The sequence below is a fragment of the Leucopleurus acutus genome (genome assembly GCF_964270905.1).
Source record: "Leucopleurus acutus genome assembly, chromosome: 5".
Classification (NCBI taxonomy): domain Eukaryota; kingdom Metazoa; phylum Chordata; class Mammalia; order Artiodactyla; family Delphinidae; genus Leucopleurus; species Leucopleurus acutus.
In genome coordinates this window covers 2,388,958-2,410,861 of record NC_139147.1, presented here as the reverse complement: position 1 = coordinate 2,410,861, position 21,904 = coordinate 2,388,958, and the positions used below count along the sequence as shown (strand labels likewise).

Here is a 21,904-nt window from a genome sequence, read left to right as displayed (position 1 = left end):
CAAATCGAACCTTGTTGACTTTGTAACTTGGCCTAGGGTGGCATTCATACCTACCTGGGGACAATGCATTTGGTAATCAGAGCTTCATACACCTTCATACATATAGTCACATTTACTTTAGGAGAAAAATGGTCACTGAGCCTATGACACATGCTAACACTGCTTTACATGATTTATTAACTCTGGGTTTTTAATATCTGGCTTCATCACAACAGTTGCCTAGATTCCTAGATTTGCGCTTCAGCCACTCAAGCCAAGGTGACATATGCAAAAACTGTATCACAGCATCTCCTTCAGAATTCTGGCTTTTCTCACAGTTGAAGCAGGCTGCATTCTGATTAGTCTGGTTACGGGGACTCTTCTCTAAGATCAACAAGAACTGTTGAGAGTAACCGTCAGAACTGTCTTCTATGATCACATTTGGTGGTTACAGGCAGATATGCCCTGACACAGGGCTGCACAAACAGTACAATAATATCAAGAGGAACTCAAAGAAAATAATTCCATTCACAATAACACCAACAATGAGAATATACTTAGGAACAAATTTAAGAAAATTAGTTCAAGCCCTGTACAGTAAAAACTACGAAGCATTATTGAGAAAAAGTAAAGATCCGAATAAATGGAAGGAGTTACCATGCTCAAGGGTTGGAAGATTCAATATTGGTAAGAGGGTAATTTTCCCCAAACTGATCTACGGATTCAACACAATCCCTATCAAAATTTCAGCAGGCTTATTTGCACAAAGTGATCATCTGATTCTAAAATTCATATGGAAATGCAAAAACACAAGTTTGAAAAAGAAAAGCAATGTTAGAGGACTAACACCACCTGATTTAAAAACAAAACAAAACAAAACAAATCTACAGAAATCAAACCACTGCGGTAACGGCATAAGGATAAACATACAGATCAACGAAACACTGACACGTGTGGCAGCTGAGTTTTTAAAAGCCGCCAAGGCAATTCAAGGGATTTCAAGTATTTTCAGCAAATGATGCTGAAACAACTGGATATTCATACGTGAAAAAAAAACCTCAAAATGAATCACAGACCTAAATGTAAAATTTCTAGAAGAAAACCTCTGTGACCTTGCGTTAGGCAAATGTTTATTAGATATCACAACAAAATCATACCATTAAAAAATTAAAACCATTAAAAAATTATAAATTGATGGGAATTCCCTGGTGGTCCAGTGGTTAGGACTCAGTGCCTTCACTGCCAGCATCCGGGAACTAAGATCCCGCAAGCAGCACAGTGCAGCCAAAAAAAAAAAATTGTAAATTGAACTTCACCAAAATTTAAAACTTTTACTCTTCAAAAGACACAAGCAAGAAGGTAGAAAGACACGCCATGGACTAAAAGAAAATATTTCTATATCTAAAAAAAAGACTCGTATGAAGAATATATAAAGAACTCCTACAACTCAAAAATAAGACAAATTAAATTAAAAATAGGCAGGACTTCCCTGGTGGCGCAGTGGCTAAGAATCTGCCTGCCGATGCAGGGAAAACAGGTTTGAGCCCTGGTCTGGGAAGATCCCACACGCCACGGAGCAACTAGGCCCGTGCACCACAACTACTGAAGCCCGCACGCCTAGAGCCCGTGCTTTGCAACAAGGCACCACAATGAGTAGCCCCCGCTCGCTGCAACTAGAGAAAGCCCGCACGCAGCAACGAAGACCCAACTCAGACAAAGAAAATTTTTTTTAAAAAGGCAAAAGATTTAAATAAACATTTAACCAAAGAAAATATATGAATGGATAATAAACACACGAAAAAATGTTCAAGAAAATTAGTCTTGAGGAAAATGCAGATTAAAACCACAATGAGATACCATTACACCCACTAAAATGGCTAAAATCTAAAAGACCAAAAATACCATGGACAATCATAGGGGAAAAAAAAAAAGAAAAGAAAAAGAAAATAATGAGCCTCAACGTTAAGTTCACATCTTATACAAAAATTAACTCAAAACGAATCATAAACAAAATACATAAAAATATAAAACTGTTAGGAAAAAAAACAGGAGAAAATCTTTGGGACCTACGGTTAGGTGAAAAGTTCTTAGACATAACACAAAAAGTACAATCCATAAAAACAAAAATCAACGAGTTGAACTTCATCCAAATTTAAAACTTCTGCTCTGTGAAAGACCCCATGAGAAAGAAGAAAAGACAAGCCACACACTGGGAGAAAATATCTGCAAACCATATATCCAATGAAGGACTTTTATCTAGAATATATTAAGAACACTCTAAATTTAACAGTTAAAAAAAAATCCAACTAGAAAATGGGCAAAAGACACAAACAGATATTGCACAGGAGAGAATATATAGACAACAAATAAGTACATGAAAAGATGTTCAACATCATTAGCCAACAGGGAAATGCGAATCACTACAACACATCTATCAGAACAGCTAAAATAAAAAATAGTGAGAACACCATATGCTAATTAGGGTGTGGAGGAAGTGAATCGCTCATGCTTTGCTGGTGAGAATGTAAAAGGGTACAGCCACTCTGGAAAACAATTTGGTAATTTCTTACAAAACTAAACATGCACCTGACACAGAACCCGGCAATCGCACTCTAGGGCATTTATCCCAGAGTAATGAAAACATATATTCACACAAAAACCTATACACACATGTTCACAATAGCAAAAAAAAAAAAAAAAAAAAAAGGAAACAACCCAAATGTCCTTCAATGGGAGAATATTTAAACTGTGATATTCCCATGCCCTGGGAGGCTGTGCAGCGATCAAAAGAAGCAAACTATTAATACGTGCAGCAGCTTGGAAGGATCTGAGTGCAAAAAGTCAGCATCAAAAGGGTATAGGCTGAATTAGCCCATTTCTATGGCATTCTTGAAATAAGAGAATTAGACAGATACCGTGTGGCAACTGTATACATCAGTGGCTGCCAGGAGGCAGGCGTGGGGAAGCGGCTGGGCATGGGTGCGCCGGGGTAGTGCGACAGGGTCTCTGTGGTGATGCAACGGTGCTGTATGTTGAGCGCGGAGGTGAGTTCATGAATCTACACATGATAAAACTGCACAGCACTATGCTCACACACGTAAGCAAGTGCAGGCAAAACTGGTGAACTTCAAACAAGTCTAGGTAAAACTGGTGAAACCTGCACAAGCACTGTGGATGGCACTGATGTCAGTCTCCTGGTCTCCCTAAACTGTAGCTGCGAAAGCTATTTACCACTGGAGGAAACTGGGTAAAGGGTATTGGGCTTCCCTGGACTTTCTGCAACTTTCTGTGAATCTATAATTATTTCAAAAACTGTCTTAACTAAAACACAAACTGGTTTGGGTGACAGTTGTACAACTGCATAAATCTACTAAAAATTATCAAACTAGACTTTTACAACAGATGAATTTTATGGTATACAAAATACACCTCAATAAAGCTGTATTTTAAAAAGAAACAATAATCAAACTGATATATTTACCTAAAGCGAATACTCATACATAACAGGGTAGCAAGCACAAAATTTTAAAGATTCCTTTAAAATCTTTGTGTAGTTCATTTCTGATTATGATAACTGGACTATCCTATCAGTTAATTTTTCTTTAAAAACCTTCCTGAAATAATATACAATGTTTGCAACAACTTCCCATTTATCATCACAAAAGCAGCAACTCTTTCCTAACAAATTAAAAATAAATATAATGAAAAAATAGCATTTCATATTTAAGTTACTTTACTATGAAAGATGCTGCCCTAAGAAAACACACAGAGAGGATGAAGCCATAGGTAAGCCGGGGAAACATGGCTCCTTAGAGAGAGCGCTGTGACTCTGCCCGTTGTCTGAAACAAGTCCACGCGCACGGGGAAGCAGGCCAGGCACTAAATGCTGTGGCAGCAGAGACGCTGTGGAAGGCCTGAGCTAACCCTACAGCAGCAGCACAGCCCTTCAGTAGTAACTCAGACATCCTCCAACAGCTTCACTAGCACTTTCTTCTCTTGAGTTCAAAGGCTGCTATTGCCAGGACTCTCCCGGCCCACCCCTCAGATCACAACAAGGCCCAACTAGGCCCAAATTGACCCCATTAGACTGTCACTGAGGAAACACCTCAACGGAGGGCACGAACCAAGCTTTTCTTGTCCCAGTGACGAACCTCTAGAAGGTTAGGCGCTGCTTCTCACCCAGCATCTCCTTTATAATTTTGAGTCCACACTTTGTTTTCTGATCTTTCCTTACATGCTGGATTCACTGATGTCTGCCTTCTCCTTAATGACTTTTACCCCAACTGAAGTACTTACTAGCAATACTGTAATTTAGTATCTAGCCCTGGATTCTTTCCTAGTTCCTCGACTCTAAAATAAGCTTCCAGAGTCCAGCCTCACGATCTGTACAGACCTGGGCAGAAAAGGCCACAGGAAAGGGAACTGCCAGTTCCCTACAGCAGGAAGAGACAGGGCCTTGTCACAGCAAACTTGCAGGGGCTCCAACCTGTATTAAATTGGCGGGACTATTAAGCAGGAGACTTAACTGGAAATAGGTAATGGTTTAACCTAAAATATTCCCACATCTGCACTAAGGTCGAAGTGTCTGGGCAATAACATGCTGATGATCTGACGCTACTTTACCACAGCCTTTCCCTCCTCGATTCTGGCACCTTCCCTGAGTGGCTTATTTTTAAGCATTACATCTAAAATGCCAGCCAAACATGCGTTTTTTCCTATGCTTATCAATTTAAAATATAGGAAGTCTAAGATTCTGCCCAATTTGGGCTTCAACTTAACAAGGACGTCTTGGTATTTTAAGGAGTACAGAACCAATGGATTGCATTGTTCCCATTTATCAAATTCCTTCTTGCCTGCTGGTCAACTTCCTTCAGACAATGAAACTTTTAGGTCCAGACAAATTAACCATGCGTCCATCTTAGTGTATCATGATCTGAACAGAACATGACTGAGCTAGAATTTCAGCTTTCAATGTGTGACACTCAACCTAACTCAGTTTTGAGACTAAAACTCTTTCCCTGGTCTTCTCTACGTGCTCAGTATTAAAGTCTATACAGTCCATTTCTCCATCCGTCTGGAAAGATGTTGTTGAGCCATCTTTTTCAAGGAGAAAAACTACCGTGGCTTCCAGTTCTTTGATGAAACCTCAGATGCATGGCCTTCTGGCCAAGTATCTGCAATTTCATATTGCTGGAGCATTCACTGTATCTCTGGGAGCTGCAGCTTTCTATAAGTTTGCTGTGGCTGAACCAAGAAAGAAGGCATATGCAGTTTCTACAGAATTTAAGATTCCATAAAAGATTTTGCAGCGATGAGGAAAGCTACTGTCTTTCAGAGTGCAAAATGATTTTGGAATGTAAAGAATGTCTTTGGGTTGATTTCCACGGCAGTTTGTCACTTACCTGTGTTCCTAAACTATGAAACTAAGAACTATGAGTATCTGGGCTAAGGAATAGTTTTTCTTGATAAATAAACAATTAACAAATACGTGGGGGAAAAATAAAGGCTATACAAAATCCATCGGTTTTGGAAAACCTCCACTGCAGCCACAAACCTTCAGAACTCCTCCACACAAGGAGGTAGTGTGACACAAAGCTTAGCACACGGCAGTGGGGCCTGGGACCAGCCTCCTCTCACTCCGGCAGGTTAACAGCACCTGCTGATCCAGCTGTGCTGGGAGAAACAAGTGAGATGCATGGACGGCTGCTGACCACCTGCCAGCACACAGTCAACAACACATCCTGGCTTCTGTCACTAGTACTATTACTCCTTTACTATTCAAAAATAAAAATTCAAGCTCCGAATTTCAGCAGAAGTGGCAGAAGAGTTCTAGTTTTATAGAAGAGGAAATAACTTATTCCATGCAAAAAAATGTATAATTTTCAAGAAATATTGTTAGTCTCCCCAAATATTAAAATGAAATATAACTGTTTTTTTCTAAAATATCAGGAAATGATGTGTGAAGTTAATTACAAATACTTCTATTTAATGTATCTATCTCTGATTATAAATCCTTGTATGCATGATTTTTTCAAGATTATTATGAGTTTTAATAACTTGGATCGAGCTTTTAAACACTGAATTAACAGTAAGTGGCTACCAAAAGGCACCAAGTAAATAATCCCCCACATTAAATGGCTGTAAAATCCAAACGATCAACTATTTTCCAGCCCGTTCAGAATAAATACATGTGAAAATGCAGCGTCTTGAGGCTTGCGGGCTGGGCTGTGGCCGGCGCCACTCTGCGGTCACGGCCGCGGCGCCGGCACTTCGCAGGGACCCTGTGAGCGGCGCACCTTCTTCTCGCTCACGCTGTCCTCTTGCACAGACTCCAGGCGGGCTTTGAAGTGCTCACAATCCATTCTCAGCTGCTCTAACTCTTGCTCTTTCCTTTCCAGATCTAGAAGAGACAGAAGAATATTCAGTATTTCAAATCACTAATCTCTCTGAGCCTCCATTTTGCTTAATCTTCTCCTAGGAAAACCTGATCTCTTAGGTAGGGTTATTCACATAACCAGTCCCTGAATAACCAATGTTCTAACAGTCCTGCTTTTAAGTTTTTGTCCGTTTTTTGCTCATGGCAGAAAGCACCTTTTCGTTTTCTGTTTTCTGTTTCTGAGACTTCATTTTACTGCCAGACTTGCACTCAAGGTTTTAAGAAAGCGTGTTATTTAAAGGATTGAAGGCAGGGCTGAGCAGCCCGACTGTCTCATGGCACAGACTTGTATCTGCTCCATAAAAAGCAGAAGGCAGCTCAGTGAGGAGACGGTGCCAGCCGGGCTGATTCACAAAGCTCGTCTCACCACGGGCAGACTGACTGCCCAGGAACAGCTGCTGCTGCAGTCAATGGAGAAGTGAAAGCAGCGGCAATGGAGACAAGAGGTGGCCACAGTGAAAGATGGGAGGTAGGGAACGCTCCCTCTCTACCACATTCGTTCAGGTGATGACTCAGAGGGCCAACAAAAATCCCAAAAGACATCCGTGTTAATAACTCTGAAATCAACCGTATTGTCAACTCTAAATAAAAAATATTATGCTACAGGAATACTGACATTCAAAAAGCAAAGAAACAGGTGCTTTAAAGTTTTAAGTGCCTTGACTTCGAGGACTAAGATATCATCTGTTTTAATGCTAACATATACCAAGATTTGAGCGGGGGCTTGTGCTCAGAGCTACTGGTGTAACTTCTTAATTAAAGTAGCGCTGCTTGGGGACAGTGATTCTCAAACTTTACTGTGCATCAGAATCCCCTGGAAGGCTTGTCCAGGCACAGCCTGCCGGGCCCCATCCTCAGTTTCTGCCTCTGAAGTAGGCCTGAGGATCTGCATTTCTAACAAGTTCCCAGTGAGGTTGATACTGCTGGCCTGGGAACAGAGTTTGAGAGTGACTGCTTCAGGGCAACAGCCACATCTCTCACCACCAACAAAATGAGATCAACACACAGCCCGCAAAGCAAACAACGGAGCCCAGCCCTAGGGATGTAAACTAGCGGGAAAAATGGAGGGCAGTACAAGGCAGCCTGCCCTGGGAGCGCCTCATAGGGCAGACGCTGGAAAATGGAGCATCACTCCACCCTAGAGAAGTGGCTCCCAGACACTTCCTCCAACGGACAAAAGAGAAGGGGTGTGGCTTTATGACCTAGGGGTCTGGGACAGCAAGGAAAGCCCGGACGAGACACTGGCGGTGGGGGTGGGGGGTGGGATCAGTGCCAAGAACAATGCAGGCATTCCAAAAGCTCTGGAAAAATAAAGGGAGGCCTACATTTTCTAGAGACCCTTTGCCCTAGAAGGGAGATTAGAACCTAAAGCTAAATATTCAGTTAACGATTGTGAAACAGCTGGCAAAGCTTCTCTTAAAACGAGTTTCTTAGAAACTGGGGTGGGATGTATTATGCCACAACATGACTTTCACTGGAATTCTTAATTTTGTCCCACTAATCCTGGCCACCCAAGAAACCAACTATATCAATCAAGTGCTGTACTTTGAAAAATACATATCTGCCTTTTGTAACGATGTTAAACTTATGAAATGTGAACTGCAAATGGTCACAGACAAAAAGAAACAAAATGAACAAAAACTGAGATAAAATCATTGGTGGCATAAAACTTTTTCTTTGCAGTTAATTTTTAATTTTTTTCTTCTATTACTAAACTGTATATTACTCAAACATGGTAAAGAAGACAGGAAATAACATGGCTCACGTGTAAAAATATGTAGGAATTAATTATGACCACCCAAAAGACTCACTATGGTAATTTCATAATCTCTCACTCTATATAGCTGCTTATGACCTCACTGTAAGTTAACATAACAAAGGCACGGGGTTAAACCATCCCACTCTACCCCCCAGAATTCAAAGGCAGTATCAGCGGTGTCAACCCACCCACCCCAGGCTCTCCAGGAGGCAGGTGGTGGCTTTGTGCTGTACAAGGCCACCGCCTTGTGGCGAGAAGGGAGCACTGCCGCCACCTCCCTGCATTTTCAACTTGGCCCACACGGCATGCCTGCCGCCTAAAGCATGAGGGCAGGGATCTTCACGTGTTCTGATGCATCTCACGAGCCTAGAACAGTACACGGCACCGAGCAGGCACTTTATAAATACTTGTCACGTAAATGAATTTCACTTCTTTATACAGTCCAGCTAACCCTTGGATAAAGAAAAAAAACTCAGCTATTTTGATTGTATGTCTTATTCTTCTACAAGAGGATATATTGCTTTTGCAATTTGTTTTAAAAATCAGGGACAGAAATAATACCTATGCAGTACATTATACGTGGTCAAAACATTACCTACCCAGCCTCAGTATCAGAACGAGGAAGAGGCTGCCACCCAGCCTAGACTGTATCTCAACTGCTAAGCTTTAGCGTTCAAAACGAAGGAGAAATCTGAGTAAAAGGGTGGCCTAGACAGACTATCCGTATATAGAAACAACCTAAATCACAGGTCATTTCAACATCTATATATCTTCTGAAACCTAGAATCCTTTTTTGATAGCTTTAATAACATGAGAATGACTATCAACTTATTCACGGGACGGGTAGAGAGAGCCACAAATGAAAAGCAGGGTGACTAAAACCCAGCTAAAGAAACTTAAACTATAAAAAAAGGGATCGATTTCTCCTACCCTTTACCACCTGGCATGTTTATAATACATTATTAATTGTAATATTTAATAAATTATTAGATATTTCATGTAATAAGAAAAAAACATGTTTTTAATCAAAATAGCTCAGTAAAGAGTCTCAAATCCAAACTAAGGGCTTTTTAATAGCCATCAACTTTTACATTCTTCTCACTAATAGGTTTAGAAAAGAATTTAGAATTAGCTACTGATGGAATCCATCTTTACTATGAGCTGAGATTTGGAGGGTATGTTAGTTTCCTAGATCTGCCATAACAAAGTACCACAAACTGGGTGGCTTAGAACAGAAATGTATTCTCTCAGCATTCTGGAGGCTACAGTTTGAAATCAAGCTGTTGGCAAGGACAAGCTCCCTCTGAAATCTGTGGATGAAGGATCCTTTCCCGTCTCTTCCACCTTCTGGTGGCCCCAGACGTCCCTGGGCTTGCAGCAGTGTAACCCCAACCTGCCTCTGCCTTTGTCTGGCCTCCTCCCTGTCTCTTCACAGTATCTTCCCTCCGTGTACTTCTGTCTCTGTGTCCAAATTCCCTCTTTGAAGAAGGATACCAGTCATACTGGATTAGGGCCCACCCTAAAGACCTCATTTTAACTTAATCGGCCTGTCAAAAAATGTAAGTTGAAAAAGTGAAAAGATGAGAATATTCCGGGATTCATTTAAACACACAAAAAAACCCTCAGTTAAAGAGTTTAAATGCATTTCCAGCCAAACGACACTTTAATTAGCTGTCAAATTTTTAAAACAAACCAAAGGGAGTGGGGGAGGAGAGTTGGAACCAGAATATGGAAATAGAAATTTTTTTTTCCTGCGCTGCCAAAAATCTGCTTGTTTTTCTAACGTAAAGGCCACCGGAGCACTCTCATAAGAGGAAGGAAACGTGTGACTAATAGGAACCTGTCCTGTGCTGGCACCGCCACGTACTTGGCTCTACCTTTTCACACCTCCACGTTGCAGCTCCTCAGGCTGCCCGAGAATTATCAAGGCAAAGGATCTGATCTTATCCTTTTTATATCCCCACATCACCTAGCAGAGCTTGACACACACCAGCATACAGTGAATACCTACCTGATTGACTTTCAACTGAGTTCTATCGCAGAAAACTAAGATCAACCTTGCTGAACTCAAACAAATTCTGTTAAAGTTATTTCCCAAACCAAAGAGTCAGGGACTTCTGCTTTTCATTCACTGGCATAAAATACAATGTTAACAACTGGGTGGTCGATAGTGATCTGTCCAAGTAACACATGTCTCCACCCTCCACCTTGGCTACCTTTCTGCTCCTCAGTCCACTAAGCCCCAACAGCAGTCCATCTTCTCCCTTCCCAGTCCCCTGCATTCTGGACAGTCTCCACGCGCCCTTCAGATCCACTCTCCAACGTGCTCTGTCCCGAGAGGTAAAAGGCGGAACCCAACCTCCACAGCGACCGGCTCCCCTGCCTGCTGGATTTGAATAGTGGGTCCCCACAGGAAACAAGGACAGGAGGCAGGGTGGGACATCGACTTACCCACTGCATTACCCTTGCCAGGTTCAAGCAGCAGTGGTTTCCTCCTCTGAGCTGAGGCATGGTCCTGCCCAGCACCCACCCTCCTGCCAGTCTGGCCGCTCGCTGGGAGGCCACAGCGCCCCACTCTTCCAGGTTCTGGGCCTTCGCCTCCCTTGTGCTGGTTCCCCAAACCCTGCCCACCTTGGTCTGTCATCGCTTCATGATATGCTCTGTTTACCCCTTCTGTTTCCTGCCAGGAGCTAGACTTGATACACTCTGGTATTTATTACCTCATATGGGCCACAATAAACCTTTGGTCAAATTAAATAATATCTTCTTGGCACTCACTCTTTAATGATTATCCCACTCTCTAATAATTCTCTCTCTAGTGCATATTTCTTCTTTTTCCTTTTTTTTTGGTGGCTGCACCACGCAGCTTGTGGGATCTTAGTTTCCTGACCAGGGATCGCACCCGCGTCCTCAGTAGTGAAAGCGCAGAGTCCTAACCACTGGACTGCCAGGGAAGTCCCTAGCTCATATTTCTATGGGCCAGAATAATTCTTCTCTGAGTTGAAACAGAGGTCTCCCTCTCTTCTCATTAATATCAAACTCTTGGGCAATTAATCTCAGAACATCCCACAAATGCTTTAGAAATCACTTAGTGCAGTGCTTTTCAAACCCCACTGCTAAGAACCCAAGTGCCTCAGGGATGCTTATGGTTCTGTAAACATTTAATTAGTATTTCCATTTTACAATATGTTTTTCGCTGTTTTATTTGGAAATAATTTCAAACTTACAAAATGTTGCATGAATAAAAATAATACAACGAATACCCACATACCCTTTACCCACACTTACATACTGTTAACACTTCACCACGTTTGCTCATCATTTGGACCATACACAAGCATACACACAGTACATTTTTTCAGCCAGTTTAGAGTAAGTTACATATATCATGGTCCTTTACTTCTAAATACTTCAGTGAACATTTTCCAAGAATAGGGATAATGTCTTAGTTACCCAGTATACACAGTTGTCAACTTGAGAAAAATTAACATACCTTTACCTAATCCACCACAGACATTAGAATTCTGTCAAATGATCTAAAATTGCCCTTTACAGCATCTTCTTCCTTCAAGGTACAGCATCTAGTCTAGGATCAGGTATTGCATTTAACTGTCATGTGTCTTTAGTCTCCATTAATTTGGAACATCTCCATAGCCTGTGCTTTCTGTATGACATCACAATACATTTTTAACAACTTAAAAATCATAACAACATACATGGAAGAACCATTTCCAGCTAGCATGGTGATGCAGCAGATCAGTCTTCCCCCCCAAAAACAAGTAGGAAAGCAGAATTTGAACAAACCAGAAAAAAGTTGTTTCAGAGTATCTGAGAGTTACCAAATCACGCAGGCCTTGAGAGCCGAGACCTAGAGAAGAGGCAGCTGCACTGAAGTGAGCAAGCCCAACGTCCCAGCCCACCCGTCCCCAAGGCATCTGCATATTCAAAAGCAGCACAGGCAGAGAGGCAGCAGAGCTAAGCAGAGCATCTCACCACGGAGTAAGAGCTACTAGGCAGCCGAGACCTAGGGCAGGCCATGATCCTGGAGGAGACGGAAGCACAGGGAAAGCGCAGAGGGGCTGCAGAGGGAGGCGGGCAGGCGGTGAGTGGAGAGAGGCCAGGAGGCCAGGCAGAGCTGTCATCGACCTCATGGCGCCGGAGAGGTCAGAACGGAAGGTCAGCGCACTTCCCTGGTGCTCCAGCGGGTAAGACTCTGCGCTCCCAGTGCAGGGGGCCTGGGTTTGATCCGTGGTCGGGGAACTAGATCCCACACGCATGCCGCAACTGAGAGTACGCACACTGCAACTAAGACCTGGTGCAGCCAAATAAATAAATAAATATTTAAAAAAAGAGAAAAGAACTGAAGGTCAGGCAGGGTCCACCTAGATGGAAGGACTCTGGGAAAGGACTCAAGCTCTCAGTTAGACCGCCCTGAAGAGCTAAAACCCTAAGAGGGTGAATGAACTAGACACAGGCCAGCTCGAACTAAGACTGAAACCAGCCGTGAACCAGCTCGATGCCTAACTGGATTTAGGTGAACTACTCTGACTCCATTCTAACTGACTGAGAGAAGCCAGGGGGAAAGTCCTTGCTGGAGAAAAACATCAAATCCAGAGACTCTACACACTTCATTCTTTAAAATCCATTAATCAATAAAAAAATTACCAGAACCACCAACAGGAAAAACAGACAATACAAGCAGATCAACAGGTGATCCAGACCATGGCTTTATCAGACTCAGACTCTGAAATAACTGTGACTGATACGTTCCAGAAATAGACAACAAGAGAGTTTCATCAGGGAGCTAGAATAAACAACAACCTAGTAGAAAATCAACACAAAAACTAATAAATACTAGTATTTAAAAATAATTTTAAAATAAATAACAGAGCTAATAAAGAATTGAGAATCAGACCCACATAAAACTAGCTACTATGACAAAATACACTGTAGCACAGGAGGGAAAGACTGCCCTTTCAATAAATGGCATTGGGTCAGTTGGCACAGATGGCTAGTGGCTATTTTTATTTATTTATTTATTTATTTTTTGCGGTACGCGGGCCTCTCACTGTTGTGGCCTCTCCCATTGCGGAGCACAGGCTCCGGACGTGCAGGCTCAGCGGCCATGGCTCACGGGCCCAGCCGCTCCGTGGCATGTGGGATCCTCCCGGACCAGGGCACAAACCCGTGTCCCCTGCATCGGCAGGCGGACTCTCAACCACTGCGCTACCAGGGAAGCCTGCTAGTGGCTATTTTTAAAACAGACGTAGACAGCATAGATCATACAATACCTTCATCACCACAGAAGGTTCTACTGGACTATGCTCACAGAGGTAAGGTGCTGCTGTACAGATTTCAAATTACACAAAGTAACTTCTTCTCTCTGCTAAAAACCTAGTCAAATATCTCTCCAGTATATCATGGCTGCACTTCTTTGCATTCATTGCTGATATGCACTCTACTAACATTTAAATATATTTATTTAAACACATAAATTTTTTAAGTTAAAACTAATGTTGCAAATTTTAAAATGTCAGTAATGACACTGTAGTTTATGTTTGGTGTCAACACATAAAATTAAATAATTCCAACGCCTCTGAGACTCTGAGTGAATATCTGACAGACTGCCAGTAAGGTGGCAAGTTGTTTTTAAATTATATCATTTAACATCTCAAATGCAACATAATTCATTTGGAAAGTGTCTTCTATAAGACAATGAAAATTTAAACAGGCTGAGTGGCTTTTCCATCATCTCTCTCCAAAATGAACACCTACCAACCAAGAAAGGCAAGAAATTCTTAGACTTGGTGACTTAATTGTGAAACAAAAATATCTGACCCCTCTGATTTCAAGCTTCAAGATCAGTTTAATTGAAAACTGTCCTCATGTTACAAGGTGAGCTGTTTAAAACATTTCTCATTTGCAATTCCTTATCTCTGGGATTTGTCTTTTTCTTGCTACTTAACAACCACAATTAAAAACAGAAACTGGACACTGAGGATGGTACTGCAACCGTCTTCCAAAATGTCTAACATTAAATTTTTGTTTTCATCAAAACACCTTCATTGGGGACTTCCCTGGTGGCACAGTGGCTAAGAATCCGCCTGCCAATGCAGGGGACACGGGTTCAAGCCCTGGTCCGGGAAGATCCCATATGCCGCGGAGCAACTAAGCCCGTGCGCCACAATTACTGAGCCTGTGCTCTACAGCCCGTGAGCCACAACTACTGAAGCCCGCACGCCTAGAGCCCGTGCTCCGCAACAAGAGAAGCCACCACAATGAGAAGCCCGCGCACCGCAACGAAGGGTAGCCCCTGCTCGCCGCAACTAGAGAAAGCCTGCATGCAGCAACGAAGACCCAACACAGCCAAAAATAAATAAATAAATAAATTCTAAAAAAAAAACCTTCATTGTACCCACTGATTTTAAAAGTAAATGTTATAAAACTGAATTTTTAAAATAATTATGCAGGAAATACAACATTCATTTATTTTACATATTGAGCAACCATATACTATATAAAATTTTATTTTTTTAAAAAAAGCAGGATTCTCCCAGTTTAAAACAAATTTGTGCCATGCGCTGATGTAGTAATACCTCCTTCACTGTTGGAAGAATGTGCACCAGAAGGGATGACAGAAAAGGGGGGTGAGCTAACTTTTACTGAGTACAGTTGAGCCCTGAACAACACGGGAGTTATGAGTGCTGACCCCACCCCACCCCCCAAAGTACAGCTCTGCAGTCAGCCCTCCACACCCGCCGCGAGGAGGGCTGTGCGGCGCTGCAGCATCACGGGGATGCCGTTTACTACGCGAGTGTCCAGGGCCCCTCCACCTGAGGACGTCCTCGTCCTCTCCGTGGAGGGCGCCCCAGCCCCGCCTGTACCAAGCACGTGCCAAAGGGGAGCTCACTGTAACGCTCGATGCCTCCAGTGAGGCAAGCGCGGCTGTCCTCGTTCTAGACAGGGAAACAGCGGAGACGGCCCACAGCAGCAGCGCACAGACCACTCCTGCATCCCCGTATCCCCCCGCTGAGCTCTGCGCCCACCTACGGAGCCTAACCAGACCAACCATTTCTTCTCACGTCCTGTCCACTCCATCCATGCAGCCACAGTCCACACTCTAACGCCAAGTCCAGACCTTCCTTGATGAGCACTTTACCGTTAATTTTTCTTCACCTTCCAACCAAGTCCTCAACCTATCCTAACTTAGATGCAAAAATCATTCCCCTGAAAATGTCATTTTCATCACTATTTTGAAGTCATTTCCATGTGTTAGTTTCCAACGGCCTCTGCTTTCAAAGTTAAAACAATAATCTGTGGTTACTCTGCCTTCCTTAAACTGCTCACATTTACTGACATCTGCTATACCCCGATCTCTGCTCCACATGTCAAGCAGAGAAGCTAGCCGATTAACCCACGAACAATCCTGCTCACTCCCATCTGTGACTTTCACACATGCCTTGCCCTAGCCTAAAACATCGTCCCACTTCCCTTCTAATAAATCATGCCTCTGCCCTCAATGCTCATCTATTCCCCAAAGATTCTCAGGCAACACCCTTGTAGGATTATTCCGAACTCCACCACCTACTGCCCAGTTTCCCATAAGAAACTAAGTTACGGTGCTAGAGGCAGAATTAAGTCCCATTCACAACCTGACACCCATCACACCACCCTAAGCCCTCTGGCTGGCTTGTACAGCCTGAGCCCATCCAAACCATCCAAAGATCCACACCTATTCTCCTAGAGAAACTTGCCCTAAAGTCAGGTGTGTGGCTTCCCTCTCCTTCCTCCCTGCCTGCATCCACTCCTACGTTGCCCTTTCTCATTGCTTGCGACGGGAGGCACACAGCAACTCTGATACCGGTCAAAGCCAAGAACTGTCCTGGACCACAGGCCAGTGAGAGGGTGGATGAACCCACATGTCAAACAGCTCTCGCTGCCACCGTGCGATTCTTGGATTGACTCTAAGGGACCCATTTTCAAAGCGATGGCTCATGTGATCTCTCTGGGAAGACAGGCCTTTGGGAAGGCTGAGGAAGGGCCATCAGACCTAGTCCTCACAAAGAGATAAAGGGGCGGGGGGGGTGATTTTTGTTTTCTTTCATGTCACCTGAGTGGTAAGAGGCAAGGAATTCCCTGGCGGCCCAGTGGTTAGGACTCCGCACTCTCACTGCCAAGGGCCTAGGTTCGATCCCTGGTCTGGGAACTAAGATCCCACAAGCTGTGCAGTGCAGCCAAAAAAAGAAAAAAAAAAAGAATTCAAGAGCCCAAATTAAGTGAAAGATGCCTCTTAGGAGGCCATCTTCTAGGCCAGGCCTCAGACCAGAGAAGCAGAAGTCTTCAAGGGCCAGCTCGTGTTCAAGGTTCACAGTGAAGCCGGCCACAAGCACTGCGGTCCACTTCAACCCTCGCTTCCTACACACCCGGTGACCTGCAGCACACACCAGCCTCACGGGATACCACTGCAAATTTAAAAAAAGAGCATGCACGAACGGGAGGCTGGGTGGTCCCTTAGGACCAAACACTCAGCCAGGCACAGAGAATATAACGGGAGACCCTGCCCTTCCACCAATTTATACTGTAAGATGGGACTAAAACCATTCTGTCTGAAGGAAAAGTACAGGATGCTATGACAACATCCAACAGGAAGACAAATCTTGTCTAGGCAGTCAGATAAGGAAATGAGTCTGGGCCGGAGGCTAAGTCCAATAATACAAATCCTTTCAAGCCACGGTACAGTTTTAAGGTTTGGGGTGGTAGGGGGTTTGGGTCAGGGTTTTGTTTGTTTTTTGGTCTTTATCCTAAGAGCAAAGAGAAGCCACTGAAAACTGACTTAAGCAGGGGAATGACATAATCAGACTGAATTGTTAAGAATTACTCAGGCTACAGTATACAAAGTGGAATGGCAAGTGGCAATGAGATAATGCTATCAGGAGCAGAGATTCAGGCACAGTGACAGGGGCCTGGACTCGGTGGAGGCAGTGGCGACGGAGGTGGTGGATGCATCGATGCGGGGAAACGTACAGGACTTACGGGGAGACAGGCCGGGGCTGGAAGGGGAGAGAACAGTGAGAGGAGAGGTGGGCAACAAGGAGGATCCCAGGTCTCTGTCTGGATGGTGGTGCCCTGGGGAGGCTGGGAAAGCCTGGTGTCCAGTGGGGTAGGGGCGGGATAGCATGAGTCAGACGTGAGAAAGCAAAATTCGCCTGCTCTGAGAAAGTGAAAATCTGTCCTGCAATTTGCTAGGCTGGGATAACAGACACAGAGCTGGCTGCCAAGTTAACAGGAAACAGCATTGCTCCCAAGGAGACACTGCAAGAGTACAGTGTCATGATGAACCCTTCTTTCAGTGGCTACTGATTTCTTGTTCAGAGAAAGTTTACTCTTTAAAATCCTAGACTATCAGAAGTTGTGCTGTTTGGAATTATACTGGTAAGGAGGAGGAAACACCCACTCTCGCCTGCAGGGTTGCAGTCACTGTGACACAGAGCAGAGCCTTGATAGCCAGCTAGCTGCAGAGCTTCAAATAAAGGATTTCTAGACCTGATGTACCACCATCTACCTAAATTTTGTAGTTTTCAACGAAGCAGGACCTGGGGCCACTGCAGTGAGACCTGACGCTGACCCCTTCACACACAGACCCACTCTGCTTGGAGCCCATGAAATCACAGCTCCATGTGCACTCCACCTAAACTCGGCCCTGCCTCAAATCCTACGGCAACTCTGTCCTTTCCTTTGTTGGCAAAATGCCCACAGTCCCTCTGGTGTGTGGTCTCCCTCACTGCAACGAGCCAATAATCTGCCCTTGTCAGAATACAGGTCCTTCCTGATGGCTGCAGGCTGATAACACTAAGACAAACACTTAGTTTTTTTTTGTTTTTTTTTTTTGCGGTACGTGGGCCTCTCACCGTCATGGCCTCTCCCGTTGCAGAGCACCGGCTCCAGACGCGCAGGCCCAGCGGCCATGGCTCACGGACCCAGCCGTTCCACGGCATGTGGGATCTTCCTGGACCGGGGCACGAACCCATGTCCCCTGCATCGGCAGGCGGACTCTCAACCACTGCGCCACCAGGGAAGCCCCAAACACTTAGAATTTGAAATGAATGTGAAACAAGCGAGAAGAAATGCCAAGTAGGAGTTAGATACAGGGCCCTGAGCCTGGAGAAGTCAGGCTAGATAAAAACCTATGAGACACTGGTATCAAGATGGCAACTAAAGCTATGTGTCTGCCGAGATTGCCCACGGAGAGGCCACGGAGTGAGGAGAGAAGGGGGCCTAGGCCTGAGCCTCGAGCACCTCCACGAGCTGAAAGGCTGCTGCAAAGAAGGCTGACTCAGCAAAGCAGACCGAGAAGATCAATGGAAAAGAGGTGATGGTGTGGCTGGGGAAGACCAAGGGCTGTGAGGCAAGACCTCCTAAAGCCTAACTTTGATCAGGTCCTCATGGACTCATTTGTGGGCCTCGTTTTTGTAACCACCAGCCTGATTCTGACAGAGGACTAATCTCCAAAAACTGACTTGCGCTCACCAACTCATGAGAAGACCCTGATGTATTCTTCAGAATGCCAGTTCATTAATTTTCAGTGAGAAATACAACTACCCAGCAGGCTGACATACCCAGCTGCTGATCAGCACTTTCCTTCCCGAAATGAGCACGAGATCAGCACTAAGAAAATTAAGAAGACAACGGCCTGGAGCTATGGTAACCAGTGACAGAGGGCACACCTGGCAGCGTCCCAGCGGGAAACAAGGGAACCCTGGTGTGGCCTTTATGGAAAGGACTACTTACAGGGCGGACAGCAGGGGTCAGAGACCCAAAAGGGATGGGAAGGCACCCAGGGACTAGCAGCAGCCCTCCAGCTGAAAGAACGAGGGGGGGAAACAGCGCTCCTGGAGCCCAGTGAGAGCTGCGGGTGGCTCCCGGGTGCGAGTCACAGCTGTGGACAAAGCGGGAGGAAACACCCCACACTCCTGCCCATCGGTGAGCACCCCTGGCAGCCAGCCAGGAGGCAAGAGGCACGCGGCCTGCAGGAGCCCACCTCGCAGGGCACCCCACTGGGCCGAGAGAGGATCTGAGGATTCCAAGAGAGAATAAACAGGCAGGGAGCCGTGGCAACCATGAGCATTCTCCCCTCCAACTGGACATGGCTGCCCCCTTGACCAGATACTTTTCCACACACCAGAAACTTGTACTGTTGAGTCCAGATGCCTTCTTGCCTGGACTAGCGCTAAAGACATGACCTGGGCCTCCCAGAGACACCTCTTCTAGAGGCTAAGCAGTGATGGCAAACAATCAAACACAACGGTAAGTTAGCCTTAACCCCTGCAGGCTGACTTGATAGTAACTCGGCCTCAGTCAGGCAAGTACTGAATCAATCCGAAACAGCTCCAAGAACCTCAGCAGGGCTCCTAGACTGACACCTGACACAATGGCTGAGCTCAGATCTCAGGATCTGAACGCACAAGTCCTAGCAACTTAAATCAGGGCTAAAGCTGACCCGTTCCTCCATGGAGAGAAGTATCTCTACAGACACAGCTGACCCCCTGCAAGGCTGCTGCATGGCGAGATCCTTAAGTGACACAAAAAGGACTTAATTTTTGGAATAGAGCTTTTAAATGATAAAGCATAAAATTCTTCCGCCAAAGATGAAAGGGGGAGAAAGGAGAGCTGGTAGCAGATCCTCAGAAAGTTGGCAGCCCTTTTCCCCAACACAAATTTGCACACAGCCAAGTTGCTCATCGTGGGCACCTCCCTCCCTCGTGCCTTATCAGACTCTCCCAAACGTAATTACAAAGACGATAACAGTACCTTGAAGTTTATTTATAGTCACTTCACAGCTACGGAAGGCAAACCTGCTGAAACAGACTGCTGTCACCGTCACACACTGCTACAGATGAAGCAACACTCACTTTTTTCTACAATCTTTAATTTCTGGAAGCTTTCCAGCACTTCCCCGTTTAGTATTCTGGGTAAGAAGTCCCGTATTTGCATCACTTCAGTTGTCAGTCGTTCCAGGTCCTTCTTTCTGACTTTAACAAATTCTTCTTTGGTTCCCATATGCTAAAAGAACAAGCACACCTTAAGATTACTACACTGTCCTCGGGTGACTAAAACCAGCAGCCCAGTGAGCCTGCCTCCTCTTTAACACCTCCTGGGTTCACAACTGTTTCAAAGGCACGTCTTCACCTAACGTGCCCTCCACTATGTACATCACAGCTAGAGCGGTGAAGCCCCAGCCTTCAACGGACGAGCCAGGTTTTCCGAGCGCAAACGAGGCCCTACTGCTGAAAGCCCGGGGAAACGCCAGCAACGTCTTCTTAACGCTCCGCCAGCGCCCCGCTAATCACGAGGAAAATGAATTTGACTGGATTCCTACCGGGTGCGCCAAGCCCCTTGCCGGCCAGCGCGCTTCGTGTTCACCACAGCCCTCAAGGCTGTCCCGCTGGGAAACGGGGGCACAGGCAGGCTAGGTGACTCTCAGGAACCCCAGGACCAGGGGACACCAGCAGGATCTGAACCCGGATGCGGCTTCAAAGTCCATCCCCCCCGCTCGGGCACCACCACGTGCGGCGGCTGTGACAGCCCGGCAACCGTGAGGCCGAACAAGCCCGACCCGGCGACAGGCGACAGGGCCTCGCGGGCGGGGACACAGGAGGCACAGGTGCACGCCCACCGCTCAGCCTCCCAGACCCGCACGCGCGGTCTCCGGCGATGGGGTCGCCGCCCCCCATCCCCGGCCCAGGCCACGTTGTCCGCAGACGACGCCCAGGGCCCTCCCGGGCACCTCCGGTGCGGCTCAGCGTGGGGGAGCAGAGGGCGCCACAGCCCGGGCCCGCGAACGGCGGGCGGCCCAGCGCCCACACTGACCCGGCAGGTCTCCTCAGCGCCGCCCGCCTCCCCCATGGCCGCCGCAGCCTCGGCTCAGTGCGCCTGCGCGGCGGCGCGCCCTCTGACCCCCACGTCAGAAAGCGCGGGAACGCGTGCACGCCGAGAGTCGGGAACGCGTGCACGCCGAGAGTCGGGCACGCAGAACCGTGAGGCTGGGGCCTCGCAGACATTGGGCCGCCTTCTCGGCGGGAAACCCGGGTGCTCGGTCGGCAAGATCCTGCGTTGGCTCTTCTGGCTTAGCCGGGATTGTAAACTTGTTAACTGCAAAGCAAAGGACAGTGAGACCCACGTGTAAGTGTCCTGTGAAGTAAATCGAATCAGGCTTCTTCTGTTTGGCGGGGGACGTCAGACCAAGGGGCGATGCGTTCAAGGGAACCGGCGGCCGTTGGCCCAGCCCCCGCGCTCAGCCCAAGCTCCATGAGCAAAGGCCGAGGCTTTCCGACCACAGGCTGCTCGGGAGGTCTGCCCCGCTAGGGGACCTTCGTGCAGCCGGCTGCTACGTAACTGAGACGACCACCATGAACTGGGAGACATCACCCAGTCCATTGCCTTGCCCCTACACGCCCACAGAGTTCGCAAAACAAGGTGCAGCCTGTGCATTCAAAGGTACCGGTTCCCGCACAACTACGACTTCGTCTGTCTGAAGCCGGCCGCAAGCCGACACCGCCGAGTCCCCGGCGTGCGTGCCCTCCAGGCCCGCGGGCGGACCCACAAGCTCACGCTCCCAATCCTCGCGGCAGGGACACGGGCACTGGCGGCCGCCGCTAGGGCGGCCGGAGAAAGAGCTGCCCGCAACATCCCGCCAAAATCCCCAAGGGCGGCCTCTCTCCCCCGCCTCCACA

The 21,904-nt window shown here is 46.1% G+C and overlaps 1 protein-coding gene across 1 annotated transcript in view; it reads right to left on the bottom strand.

The window, feature by feature from the left end:
• HSF2BP (heat shock transcription factor 2 binding protein) overlaps positions 1–21,077 on the bottom strand; it is a gene marked incomplete at both ends in the record, with an annotated part of 81,853 nt that extends 60,776 nt beyond the window's left edge. The window contains 3 exons of the mRNA XM_082839078.1: positions 6,276–6,379; positions 20,084–20,234; positions 21,042–21,077. Of these exons, the coding sequence (XP_082695204.1) occupies positions 6,276–6,379; positions 20,084–20,234; positions 21,042–21,077 (291 nt within the window). The remainder of the gene's footprint in view (positions 1–6,275; positions 6,380–20,083; positions 20,235–21,041) is intronic.
• Positions 21,078–21,904: the final 827 nt, after the last annotated feature.